The sequence below is a fragment of the Neovison vison genome, chromosome 8, assembly GCF_020171115.1.
Source record: "Neovison vison isolate M4711 chromosome 8, ASM_NN_V1, whole genome shotgun sequence".
NCBI lineage: Eukaryota > Metazoa > Chordata > Mammalia > Carnivora > Mustelidae > Neogale > Neogale vison.
Window position 1 is genome coordinate 22,994,747 of NC_058098.1, and position 13,692 is coordinate 23,008,438.

General features: G+C 42.1%; 1 protein-coding gene across 9 annotated transcripts in view; it reads left to right on the forward strand.

Annotated features, from left to right (window-relative positions):
- The window catches only part of LOC122916118 (RNA-binding protein 12), a 35,689-nt gene that overhangs the window by 17,647 nt on the left and 4,350 nt on the right, over positions 1-13,692 (forward strand). For 8 of the 9 annotated variants that reach the window (XM_044263142.1, XM_044263145.1, XM_044263139.1 and 5 more), the window contains 6 exons: positions 12,346-12,474; positions 12,573-12,752; positions 12,900-12,974; positions 13,056-13,127; positions 13,287-13,367; positions 13,536-13,625. In XM_044263142.1, coding sequence (XP_044119077.1) covers positions 12,346-12,474; positions 12,573-12,752; positions 12,900-12,974; positions 13,056-13,127; positions 13,287-13,367; positions 13,536-13,625 — 627 coding nt within the window. Of the gene's footprint in view, positions 1-12,345; positions 12,475-12,572; positions 12,753-12,899; positions 12,975-13,055; positions 13,128-13,286; positions 13,368-13,535; positions 13,626-13,692 lie in introns of those variants that run through there. The other variant, XM_044263137.1, reaches the window with a different exon arrangement.

Here is a 13,692-nt window from a genome sequence, read left to right on the forward strand (position 1 = left end):
AGCTGCTTAAGCGATCTTAAATCATACTAATTGGTGCTGTTGCTGATGTCATTTTTTTTTTGTTGTTGTTCCACTTGTGAGTGAATGCCATCCTCCACTGTACTCTCCCACATACTGTGTTGCTGTACAGAGATGGTTATGTCCTTTATACATAATTCTCTTTGTGGTGTGGGCCTGTGGGACCAGTAGGGTCCCTCTGCTATAAATCTGGCTATAATGGAAAGACTAATGCAGCTTTTAACTTTCTGAAGTAGATACTGCCAATTATCTTTGCTTCTGTGACCGTTGAATTGACGGATTGGAATTGGAAATGTCTGTTGCCTCCAAGCTTTTAAGACCGTTTCACATGGATAATACCTTAGTCATAGCAGTAACCCATGTTAACTAAATTTTTTGAGCAGTGTTGTGCACCCAACACTTCCACACTGATAGAAAAGGAAGCAAAATAAGATGTTTGTTCTTAAAAACCTAAGGTTTTAAATAATACAAGTAAGTGCTCAGTTGTACTTGCGCATGTCCGAAGACGGATGGATAGGGGTTTCCTGGCCAGTTGCTAAACAAGTGTAATGGAAGTATAATGGAAGCCTTGTGTGTAAGCTGAGTATGTTAATTTTAGTAAAATGAAATGTTTAGTAGTGTCCTGGAAGCTCTTAAAGTTGTGTTTAACAGTGTATCCTGAGTGGTGTGACTGAGCTGAATGGTGACTAAGGCAGGCAGGTGAGGGTTGTACTAGGGGTGTCCTGACCTACCAGAGGGATGGAACATTTTATCTTTTTAATAACCCTTTGACTAGCTGCCATGTACCAGTTCTTATAAACAAATGGCCTAATAAGACTTTCATAAATGCTGGAGTTAAGTGAATTTTCCCATCAGTTTCACTACTTACACAGTTGACTATATGAAATTGATTCTTTTCCAGTTTTGCATTGATTTGATAGTTTTAGTTTTTTTGTATAAAATGTCTACCTCTTTGTTCTTTTTCTTCTAGAGCAGTGCTGTTCTAAGAATTTTGTCCCAACAGAAATGTTATTAGCACTCATGTTACTTAGCCACTGTAGCTACTTTTTTTTTTTTTTTTAAGAATTTTATTTGTTCTGAGAGAGAGAGAGTGCATGTGAGTGGGCAGAGGGGGGATGCAGAGGGCCAGAGAAAGAATCTCAGGTAGACTCCATGCTGAGTATGGAGCCCAAAGCAGGGCTTAGTCTCACAACCTTGAGATGGTGACCTGAGCCAAAACCAAGAGTTGGATGCTTAATTGATTGAGCCACCCAGGGGCCCTGCTACGGTAGCTACTATTAAATTTAAAAAGCAGGCTAGTGGCAACTATTTAACAGCACAATCCTAGATTCACAGAGCAACAGAAAATTTCCTCTTCATATCTGATCTTTGGAGATCACCATGTTAGGTAACGCTGACCAATAGAAATAAGAGTCATTTATGTTATCTAAAATTTTCTAGTAGCCATGAAAAAGGTAAAAAGAAACAAGTGAAATTAATAATAAATTTTAGACCAGTATATCTGAAATGTTGCTATTTCAGTGTATACTCTATAAAATTATTGAGATTTTTGGGGATACTGTTTTCAATTTATACTTTACAGCACATTGTCTTTTGAACTAAGCATATTTCAGGTGCTCAGTATTTGTTTGTGGGTAGGAGGCCATCCTGGACGGTACAGATTTAGTTAATGAGAAAGGTTATCCTCTGTCATTGCTCTCTAAGCTGTGTTGCCTTTTTCAGCTGTTTCTTTACTTTTCAGTATTTGAGATTTGTTGCGTTCCTCTTAACCTTTCCTATTCCGGTTATGTTGGCAGTTTTTTTGAAGGGTTTAACATGCCTCAGTTACCGTTTTCATGGGCTACAATGAACTTTTTCACTGGCTAACTGGGTCTTCTATTGTGAAATTAATCCATCAGAGTTCAGCAACAGAACTAGAATCTTCCCTATCCCCTGCTGACCCCCACCCCCTGCACCCCACCTACAGTGGGAAGTGAACAAGTCATTGTGTATGTGTAATGCAGTTTCCTTATTGTTCAGACCCTCTCTTTTCTCAACTTGCCTAACACAAAATTTGAAGAACAACCCATTTTAAGATCTCCTATGTATCCCAAGTGGATTTATTTTTTTCCAGTAAGAGGAACTTGCACTATGAACATTAGGTTGGTTTCTTTTCCCAGGGCTCTGGTCTGCTGCTTTTCACTTGGCTTCTTTATGCCATAGATCACATTGCGCACTGGAAATGCACAAGCTCTTGTTGATGTCCTTGCCCTGGAGATGCTCAGGAAGGTGGTCCAGTACTATTGTCTTCTACACTCTGCAGGTGACAGGCAGTGGTCTTGTTAAAAGAAGGTAGATCAACTGAGTGTAGGTTCCAGCAGAGCCGACTAGGGGCAGAATTGGGTGCCTAATAGGTAGTCTCTGAAAATTTTGATAAAAATCACATTTTCCTGAACTGAGTTCTACTTTGTTTGCAGAGTTGGCGCTTGTTATTTAAGGTTTATTCCTTTGAATAAACTTAAATTCTAGCCCTATACATGGAGAATCTAGCAGTTCCTCTTTTCCTGCTTGATGGACAAATAGAGGAAACATGGTGGATACGAATTCTTTTCCATCTTAATATAAGGCTAGTTGGTATAGGTCATGGGAAGAGGCCACATGAGCCTCAGTCCTCATGTGGAGTGTCCAGGTAGATTTCAGATTGGACTGGATTACAAGGTGTGACCTGTTGCTGAAATGGATGGAATAGAAATCATATTCTCAGAGTTGTGGTTCATTTGTTAATATATGTCCCAGGATCAGTCATTTCCTTTCTCTGGCCTAAGTGTTTTAAGCAACAAGATTAAATGAGATAATCTCATTATGCCCAGTTTCAAGCTTCTGTGATTTTACGAACCCAGCCATTCTGTTTCTTTATGGAAGTTTAGGTAATTTGAGCCTTAAACTACAGAAAAGCCAGTGGAACTCAGTATTTTGGTCTGGTACTGCTTTGATGCTTTTTCTGAGTTTGACAGCAGTCACACTGCAGCTTCAGAATTTCATTAGAAGAGAAAAGTAGGGAGGTTCTTCGTTCCCACCAGCTAGGTCCTCTGGGGCAGGTAGACTAGAGGCATTTTTCTTGGTTGTCCATGAACCAGCTAGTTAGATAATAGTACAAAGGATCCATTTATGAGCACTGAGAAGAGGAGCAGTTAACTCGTTATTCGGCACTTACTCTGTTAGTGTCAGGCAGGGGATACTTTGCATGGTTGTCCTCATTTTATCCTCACAAAAACCCTGTAAGGTTGATACTATTTTCCCTACCTTACAAGTGGGGAAATCGGGAAGAGAAGCAAAAGAACTTGCTCGAAGTCTAATTAATAATAAGGGTAAGCAGAGATTATTCAGTCATAGTCTGTCTGCATGACGCCAGAAGCAGAGCCCTCCCTCAACCATTGCCTGTCCCTAACTTTTGGGAGAGGACATGGGAGGCCGCTGGCAGCACTCTTCTGTCAGGGGTTTTGAACCTGCTGGGAAAGGATTCTGGACCAATGTTTATTTTGAAGTAGGCAGGTAGAGGCTTCATGTAAACACATTCAGAGTCCTAGGGCAAAGAAAAACTCTGGTTCCAGTACCGTCCTATCTTGCTTGAAGGCCGTATGTTCTTCCTCAGTTTGCCTCTTTCCTCATACCCAATTTGCTGCTCAAGCTAGGTTCTCTTCGAAGAGTTGAACACAGGTTGTAGTTCAACTTGGGATAAGTCTTCTTGGGATGTTGTAGTTTGACTTCCAAACTTTTCTGACCTTCACAGAATATAGCAGGATGGGACACCCTGTTACCATTTACTGTACCGTGTTTTCCTGCGTTTCACTTTTTGTGTGACGTTCACATTTTTAAGCTTTATAATATTGCCAAATACAGTGGCAGCCAGACTACTTAGTATTATAAGGATGTAAACCAAATTATTTTTTAAACTTATAGTTTTAAACACAATTTTTTTAAATTTTTTTTTAAGATTTTATTTATTTATTTGACAGAGAGAAATCACAAGTAGGCAGAGAGGCAGGCAGAGAGAGAGAGAGGGAAGCAGGCTCCCTGCTGAGCAGAGAGCCCGATGCGGGACTCGATCCCAGGACCCTGAGATCATGACCTGAGCCGAAGGCAGCGGCTTAACCCACTGAGCCACCCAGGCGCCCTTAAACACAATTTTTGTAGCCTTTAGTCATGTGTGAATAAAGAACATACAGTTTTATGGTAGGGATTTACATAATTGGTTCCGTTTGTGACTGTCTTTGGGGGCTGTTAAATTTGGGGCATCTCTGAGTTAATAAAGGGAGAAGCAGGGGTAAAGAAAAGCTTGTCACCCTTATTCATGTCCCTTGAGGAGGCAGAGAAGGAAAGGAACAATGGTGATGGGCATAGTTCATCCTTTTAATCTGAAGGGAAAAGAATATATTCCATGGGTGGTGCTCTGCCATTTGGGAGCCTGTGGAGAATTTCCTGATTGGCTTTCAAGACTTGATTGAGCATCTGAGCTGCTCCAGCATGCCAAGGTAGGCAACAGGAGTGTGAGCATGGCTTTGGTTTGTTGGAGTGATCCTGCCATCCAGACATTTTGGTGCTCTGTTCTTCCTTTTCAAAGCCTGGAAATGGAAATGGAATTGGAAGCTGGTTCCTTTCTTTGTTAGGCTTTTGGGAAGGGAAGATGGTAGCGTAATACCTGAGCATGAAAGACCAATGAATTTCAGCTTGACTGGCATGAACTGGATCTAAGAGGAGTGATGTGTTCATGGATTTATGAAGAGCAGAATTAGAATCTCCAAGACCGTGGAGGGGATGCCCTAGAAAATGGACACATCACTCCCTTTTTGCCAGAGCGGGTTTCCCTATCAACGATGGTAAACCAGCTAGCTGTGGGAAGGGAAGCTCTGGTTTTTAGCATTTGCGCAATTTCTGTGGCTTAAAATATGGATAGACATGCTGTGAAACCATACAAGCCTGCTCTAGCGCATTGCTGTAACCTTTCCTTGAGGTGCTTTGAATTGCTATCATATGGTTAGGTCTGTGCTGTGTGAAATAGGATATGCATAGCAGTGTTTGTTCTAAAGATGTTATTTTACAGACAGTTGAGCTAGAAACATTGACACTACAGTTGTGGTGTGGATGAGTATAGTAGCCAGAGTAAGAAATTTTTGAGTGATGGAGATCCTGTGAAAAAGAGCATATGAGAGCTGGGCTTGAAGGAGGAGGATAATAGCTAACACTTACTGGTAATAATAGTTTAGATTGTGCTAAGCACTTTGCATACATTATATGAATCTTCCCAGAAAGATCATATGCCCCGCTTTACTCTTAAGGAACTTTAAGGCTTAGTATTTTGCCTAAGTTTCGTAGGTAGAACATTGTTCTGGTGGGTGTGTAGTGATATCCCATTGTGGCTAGGGAGAGAAGTAAGGCCAGTATTTGGAGCCTGATCACTTTATCAACAGAACCCATGCTCTTGCCCACTACATCACACTGCTGTTGGATATAAGAAGGAAGGTTCTTCAGGAGAGGACGGTATGACTGTACTCCAAAGTTCTAGACACGAGGTAGGAGAATATTTGAGTTTTGGTCCTCATTTTGTTTAGCCGTGTATGTGGCCTTAGCTAAATCACATTTTACCTCTCTGCCTTGAATTGAAGGACTTGGATTTAAATGATCATTCAATTCCTTTTTATTTCTGACAATGGAGAAAAGCAGAGGAAAACAGCCTATAAGAGAGTGCAGGAGGCAGAAAGATCGGTCCTATATACTTAGTTGTTTCTGTTTGCAGTTCCTGACTAGCACCAAATAGAAAGGTTGGGAGTGTTGGGAGCACATAGAAATAATAAGCTAGTCTCTTGTGTTGAGTGTTCCTAAAAAGCTCATTTCTCCCTTGATGGTTTTGGCAGCAGGCTAGGTCTCTATTTGGGTCATTTCGAGGATCCTTGGATTATCACTCCTTTCCTAGCAGTAATTCAACAAATATTTACAAAGTGCCTGCTATGTGTGAGTCACTAGAATGGGAGCAAGACAGATCTGGTCCCTTCTTTTGTTGCATTTATAGCCTATTAGATGTAATAGATAAATAAGTTGATTTTGATAGGTCTATGAAAAGCTGGGCTTTGTTGGGTTGGAGTCAGGGAGGGTCTTCGACTTGGTTGAACTGAGAATGGAAATGAAGAGTTAGAAGACTTACAGACATCCAGGCAAGATATGTCGGTTCAGAAGAGACTGGACACAAAGACCTGGCAAATATTAGCTAGACCTGTCTTACAAAAATAAATAAAATTTCTGAGATTTTTATTGACTCACTTAAATGTCATATTTAATACAGTTTTATAAAATTTGAGTCCTATAAAGGAGGCTGAAAGTCCCATGAGATTCATTGTAATGGCACTAGATGAAAAGTGAGTGAGTCTGGCTTAAGGATGTAGCTGTTCAAAGGATATAGGAAGGAAAAGTGACATGAACTAGGAATTTTAATTCTTTAAGATTTCTTTTTTTTTTTTTAAGATTTTATTTATTTATTTGACAGAAATCACAAGTAGATGGAGAGGCAGGCAGAGAGAGAGAGAGGGAAGCAGGCTCCCTGCTGAGCAGAGAGCCCGATGCGGGACTCGATCCCAGGACCCTGAGATCATGACCTGAGCCGAAGGCAGCAGCTTAACCCACTGAGCCACCCAGGCGCCCCTAATTCTTTAAGATTTCTAAACAGAGGTAGGCTTGGAAATAGATTTTAAAGGAGATTAGGATTTGGGAGAGATTAATAATCCCAAGCATTAGATAATTTGAAGGGAATATGACAAAGGATAGAAGAGTGTACATTGTAAAGATTTGCTTATAAAGGATTGCTAATTCCAATGAGAAGCAAAGCGGGGAGATTGAGGAGAAAACAACTGGTAGCACAGCAAGCTCTGGTCTCTTAGAAATTGATTCCAGTCCCATATGCACGTGTGGGCCCACATCATTCTGTTTGGGATTTTAGTTTGATCCCAGAAGAAACTGAAAAAGTATAGAACAGAACCAATTGTAGGGAAAGGGTAGACATGCTAATAGACTAGGAAAGAATGCTCTTGTCTACCACAAATTGAGGCCTCACCAGAAGCAGCACCTGACTGACCCACTGCTAATGGGTCTTCCCCAGATGAAAAGCCTCTTTCTGGGATCTTTGAGAAGTCAGAGTGGTGGAAAAGGCAGCAGTTCCCATTGTTGCCTGTAACCTCACCACTACAGATAATTCCTGGCAATACTTCTGTACTTAACAACAAAGTGTCAGGAATAAACACCGAGTTCTCCGCTTGGAGTCCTCCATTTAAATTTTTCCCCAGCATTTTATTGTGAAAACTTAAAACGTACAGAAAAGTAAAAAATATATATATATAGGAAATAACCATATATCTGCCATTTAGATCCTGCAATTTAAATGCTCCTATATGTGTTTTACCACATATCCATTCAACATACCATTTTACTTTTTTGGTGCGTTTCAAAGAAATTGTGAACATCACACCTCACCCATAAATATTTCATCATGTCTTGCGTTCATTATTTCATGTAGGTTTGTTGGGTAGGGGGAGGTGGTAACCTTTACATATAATAACATATATACACCTTAAGTGTACCATTAGATGAAAATTGCATTCGTGACTCACATTCCTGTCAAGATAAGGAACTTTTCTGTCTGCCGCTCCCCCTTATCTCCTGCTGCTTCTCAGTTGATACCTGCCCTCAGGGTACATGGGAGGAACAACCAGTATTCTGAATTTTTTTCACTATAGGTTAGTTTTGTCTGTCTTAAAAACTCCATAAGTGGAATCTATGTATTTTACACTTCAGATTCCTCCTTGTTGCAGATATTAATAGTTTTTTTTTTTTTTGTTACCAGAGCAGTTTTCTATTACATGTATAAACATTATGGTTTATTCATTCTCATATTCATGGACATTTGAGCTGTTTCATATTTTTGCCTATTATGAATAAAGCTGCTATGAACATTCCTATACAAATCTTTTTGTGGACATAATGTTTTCTTTTGGATAAAAATCTAGGAGTGAAATTGGTCTTGGACTAGATGTGTGTTTGGTTTTCTAATAAGCTGCCAGACAGTTTCCAAAGTGGTATATTTAATGCTTTCACTAACAATGTATGAGATTTCCATGTCCTTGCCAACATTTGGCATTGTCAGTTTTTCTACTTTTAGCCCTTGTGGTGGGTATGTGATAATATCTTGTGGTTTTAATTTGCATTTTCCTGATGACTAGTGCTTTTGATCACTCTTCCTTTGCATATTTCCAATTCTATTTTCTTTCATGAAGTAACTGATCAAATTTTTTGCCCATTTTAAATTGTCATTATTGAGTTGGAGGAGTCCTGCATTTAAATTTTAAAGCTCAGTTGTACAAGATAAGGATAGAGAAGACTTACTGCTGGGACAGTAACTCAAATGAAAAAGGCCTCAAAGTTTGAGTTGAGCAAAAACACATGTTACCATTTATTCAGCAAATGGTTATGAGTACTATGTTCTAAGCACTGGTATTAGGGATACAGAAGTCATACCCAGCCCTAGTTCCAAGGAGGCCATAGATGATGAGAATAGACAGACAAAAGTCAAATTTTTGATATGGCAGTGTCAGTGTTATATCACTAATATTTACTGAGTACCTGCTATAGGATAGGTACTGTTAAAAATTCTGGAGATAGATTAGGCAAACTACACGTGGTTCCTACTCTAATCCAGCTTATTTTCTTGGGTGTCTGTGGATAAAGACACCACAGAAGCCCTGATAAGGGGAATGAGATTGAAGTTGTGTGTATGAGGGTCAGAAATGAAACATGGCTGAAACATACCTATGTGGCTAGGTGATTAGTTAAGTGTCAGGTCTTTGAGGGAAGCCCTTGTAGACCAGGGAAAGAACTTTGGGCTTTGAGTTTTTGGGGATGCCATTCCAGAGTTTTAAATGAAGAAGTGGTATGGTCTAGTTTCTGTTTGGCTAATAAGCACAGAAATGTGTCTGTGTGTGTTTGCAGGAATGTGATGAGGAGACCATGTAATCATCCAGAGGAGAGATGATAAATTTTACTTGGGGAATTTGGGCGAGGCTTCATAAAGGAATAATGTCCTAGCAAAACTTTGGATGACAAGGCATACGTTAGACAGGAAAGTCAGAGGTATCAGCATGTGTATGTTCCAGGAGCCAGAAATAGCTTTGGATGACTAGTTGGTTGGGTGGTAGAATAACAGGAGGTAAAGCAGACTGAGAAGGGCTTTGAAGGTTCAGTTAGGGATGCAGGGTCACCATATTACACACCTACTGAATTCTGTATAGATGTACTGTCTGGAGTTATGCCACAAGGTGGCCTTGCTAGGGAGCTTGGCTCTGAACCTAAGGGCCATGGGCATCTGTGCAGGACTTCTAGTTAAGGTAGAGACTCTGGAAGCTGACAACAAGGAAGACTAGCTGAGGCATTGTTAAGGAGGAGAAGCCAGTGAAGAGGCAAGAGACATTGAGCCCTGAAGTTAGGTAGGGATTGTTGAACCAGACGTAGAGGCTCTGGACTTTGAATAGTTAAGAGGACTTGAGTTGTGGATGGGGGGGAAAAAAGCTAATGGTGTCCTTTAAAAATACAAAATAAATTAAAATATTGAAATATGGGGCGCCTGGGTGGCTCAGTGGGTTAGAGCCTCTGCCTTCGGCTCAGGTCATGATCCCGGGGTTCTGGGATCGAGCCCCGCATCAGGCTCTCTGCTCCGCGGGGAGCCTGCTTTCTCCCCTCTCTCTCTCTGCCTACTTGTGATTTCTCTCTGCCAAATAGATAAAATCTTTAAAAAAAAAAAACTGAAATAATACATAAGTGTTTATAGATTATAAAATCCTCACCTTCATTCCACTTCCCTGAGGTGTACCTAAAAGTTGCAATTTTTGGTGTGCCTTCCATTTTTCTGTGTATTTATTTTGTGTACCTATTCAAATCTATTGTACATACACATACACTTAAAGTTTAAAATGGAGTCCTACTTACCATTTTTTATGACTTTATTTTTTCATAGAATACCAATATTATATAGTTCTGCCTTGTATTTTACCTGCTGCTCAACATCTCATTGTTTTAATGTACTGTAATTTACTTGGTGCCCAATAGATAGACCTTTGGCAGTCTCGGGTGTTTTACTCTTCTCAGCAATAGTGAAATGAATGTTCTTCGTTTGTTTCTGTTGTGTGCAAACACTGCTTCAGAAGAACATGTGATGTGAGAAGCCTGGAGTCAGATTGTGACTTTGGGAAGTTGTGGTCCCACTTCTTTGGGAGTATGTGTTCTTCTTTGGATCTGTTTTTAGGGACCTTCCAAAGGGGGAATGATAAGGCTGGTCAAAGTCTAAAAGCCACATACTAGGGGCAACATTCAAAAAGAACGGGGGCTCTTTTTCTAGATTGTTAGCTGGGGATTTCACTGCTTCCAAGTATCAGATGGTTTCTCAGAGGCTTTCCTTGTGAAAGTTTAGACTGGGGAGAAATAGGACAAATACATAGAAATGAGAATTTAACAGACTTGAGTTGGTTTGGTAGGACTTTTTGAAGCAGGACTATCTAATGGATTAGAAGAGTGGTGGATTTTCCATCATTGGATGCTTTCAAGCACAGACTGAGGTGCTGTGAACAGGCAATATGTGAAGCAAGCCAAAGTGTAAGAGTCATTCTAATGTTGGTAGATAATAGCACTCCAGATGGAGACCATGAGGCACCAAGATGGGAACAGCACAAACTGTGGACTAGGTTGGGGGAAGGATTGATTGAGGATCAGTTTAGGGGAGGCTAAGGCTAGAGGCATCCTGGGGTATAGTGCTGGGAAGTCTGGAGTGCTGAGTGAAGCTGGATGAGAGATCTGACGTCAAGTGCAGTTTTGGTACAGTCAGCGGGTGTATGAGTCAGCGGGGACACAGGGATAGTAAGGAATCTGAGGGTAATTATTAATGGGGACTGTAGGAGGAGGGGTTACATGGGAGTCAAGGAGATCCATGCAAGACGATAGTGTTTCAGCCAAGGAGATGGGTAAATTGGAAAAATTCGTGTTCCTTGATTGCCAGTCAGTTTGGCAGTGACTGGGCTGGGAGCTGAGACTGAAGATGGCCTTTTGGATTTCATTCAGCAAATATTATCTAGGTGCTTGGGATAGAGCAATAAACAAGACAAAATATCCCTTCCTCCACATTTACATTCCCTCAGTTTACATTCTAGTGGGCAAGAGAGGTTATATATTAGACAATAAATGATAAATGCTAAAGAGAAAAAGCAGGAAAGGGGTATGTGATGCATCAGTAGTAGTAGGGTTGAAATGTTAAGTACCTAGAAAAGGAGAACCCTTTTCTTCATAATAAGATGATTCTGAATAAAGATCTAGAAGGAGTGAAGAAACACTAAACAATGTGGATAATATGAAGGAAGAATCAAGTTTATTTGAGGAATGGCAGGCAAGCAGACCTGTGTGTTCAGAATGGAGTGAGCAAGAGAGGTCTTAGGAAATCAGGTTAGAGAGATCTAGATCTTTCCAAGACCTTGGAGACCATGGTAGAGTTTGTATTTTTTCCTAAGTAATGGGCAATAATGATTAGAGGGTTTGGGCAGACGTGTAACATAACCCGACTTAAGTTTTAACAGGATCACCTTGGTTGCTGTATTGAGAGTAGTCTGTTGGCGTGAGGATGGAGGTGGAGGTGGGGATGGCAGAGAAGGGAGACCAGGTAAAGAGGCTAATGCGATAAGCCCAGTGGCTTGGACTGGGTGGTGGCAGTGATACTAGTGAGGAGCTGGCCGGGAGCAGCTGACTGCCTGCTCAGAGAATCAATTGGGGGAATCCCAACACCACTCAAGATGCAGGGCCTGAGAGTTAGTGAGAAATCATTGGAGGAAGAAACTTTTTGGGGAGCTGTATCTGGATCATGATCATGTTGGGATTAGGGTCTGATCTGGGCTCAGTAAAGGGTCAGAGTGAGATTGATTGGTCTCAGAAGATCAGGGTTGGATTCTGGATCTCGAGAACATTATAGGGATTTTAGGCTGAGGACCATTTTGGGCTCAAAGTTGTCAATCAAGGCCAGTGTACTTTTTCCACGTCTTCCCATCATACCAGGGTTGGTTGTACTCACTGTGTCTTGTCCCATCGAGCTCACCTGAGGGAAATAGAGGAGTATGTAAGCTCTAAGATCTTCTCTTCCTTGGGTGTCATGGAGCTGGATACAGGCTCAGCCCTGCCTGCAGGGAAGCCTACTGGGCTTCCCAAGCTGGGACATAAAGTCAGGGAAGGGTAGAGAAGGGTCCTCAGTGCTTGACTTGGGTCCTTTTTTCCCAGATGGCCCACTGCGTGACCTTGGTTCAGCTCTCCATTTCCTGTGACCACCTCATTGACAAGGACATCGGCTCCAAGTCTGACCCACTCTGTGTCCTTTTACAGGATGTGGGAGGGGGCAGCTGGGCTGAGGTGAGAAGGGTCTTGGGGGTTAATGTTGTGGAGGAAGATTAGAACTGTATTGGGGGTGGAGGGTGTGTGACTGTGATACCGCTGGCCTCTGCCCACAGCTTGGCCGAACTGAGCGAGTACGGAATTGCTCGAGCCCTGAGTTCTCCAAGACTCTGCAGCTTGAGTACCACTTTGAAACAGTCCAGAAGCTCCGATTTGGCATTTACGACATAGACAACAAGACACCTGCGCTGGGGGATGATGATTTCCTAGGAGGGGCTGAGTGTTCCCTAGGACAGGTATGTGGGGCTAGGGATTAAAATACTTTAGACACATGTTCAGTAAGAGCCCTAACAGCCTAGACTGTCTGGAACCTGAAGGTGGGGGTAAGCAAGACCTAACCCTGCCTGAGATTTTACTCCCCCATCCACTCTGCTCTGCCCCAGATTGTGTCCAGCCAGACAATAACTCTACCGTTGATGCTGAAGCCTGGAAAACCTGCTGGGCGGGGGACCATCACGGTAAGAAAGAACTCTGAGGGGAGGAGGGTTATATCAGTGAGGAATTCATGAAGGATACAGTCTCCTGCCTCCCCTTCCTAGGTATCTGCTCTGGAGATGAAGGATAGTCGTATAGTAACCATGGAGGTGGAGGCCAGAAACCTAGATAAGAAGGTGTGTCTGGAAAGAAGCCCTGGAGGGTCAAGAATTAAGGGGCAGGAATGGTGTTTGGGGGGCGGGAGGGGGTTTAAGAATTACGGGGGTGGGACTGGGGACTGGCAAAATGGTTGTCTCTCCCTGAGTCTTACACTGGGGTCTCTGTGTCATTGACAGGACTTCCTGGGGAAATCGGATCCGTTCTTGGAGTTCTTCCGTCAGGGTGATGGGAAATGGCACCTGGCATACAGATCTGAGGTGTGATACCCCTGGGATTGGGTGAAGAGGGATAGGAGAGACTCTCCTGGGGCTTGTGATTACCAAGGTTTGGAACAGGGAGAAATAGACCGCGTATGGATAGAGAAGAGTGACAGCTCCCCATATGCCAGCCCAGAGCTCACTAGAGACCTTACCCTTAATCTTCAGGTAATCAAGAACAACTTGAACCCTACATGGAAGCGCTTTTCTGTTCCCCTTCAGCATTTCTGTGGGGGAGATCTCAACACACCCATCCAGGTGAGTTTGCCTCCTGAATGTACCTGGGGAGGGATTTATTCTCACCTGCCCCCATCCCTGGTCTCTG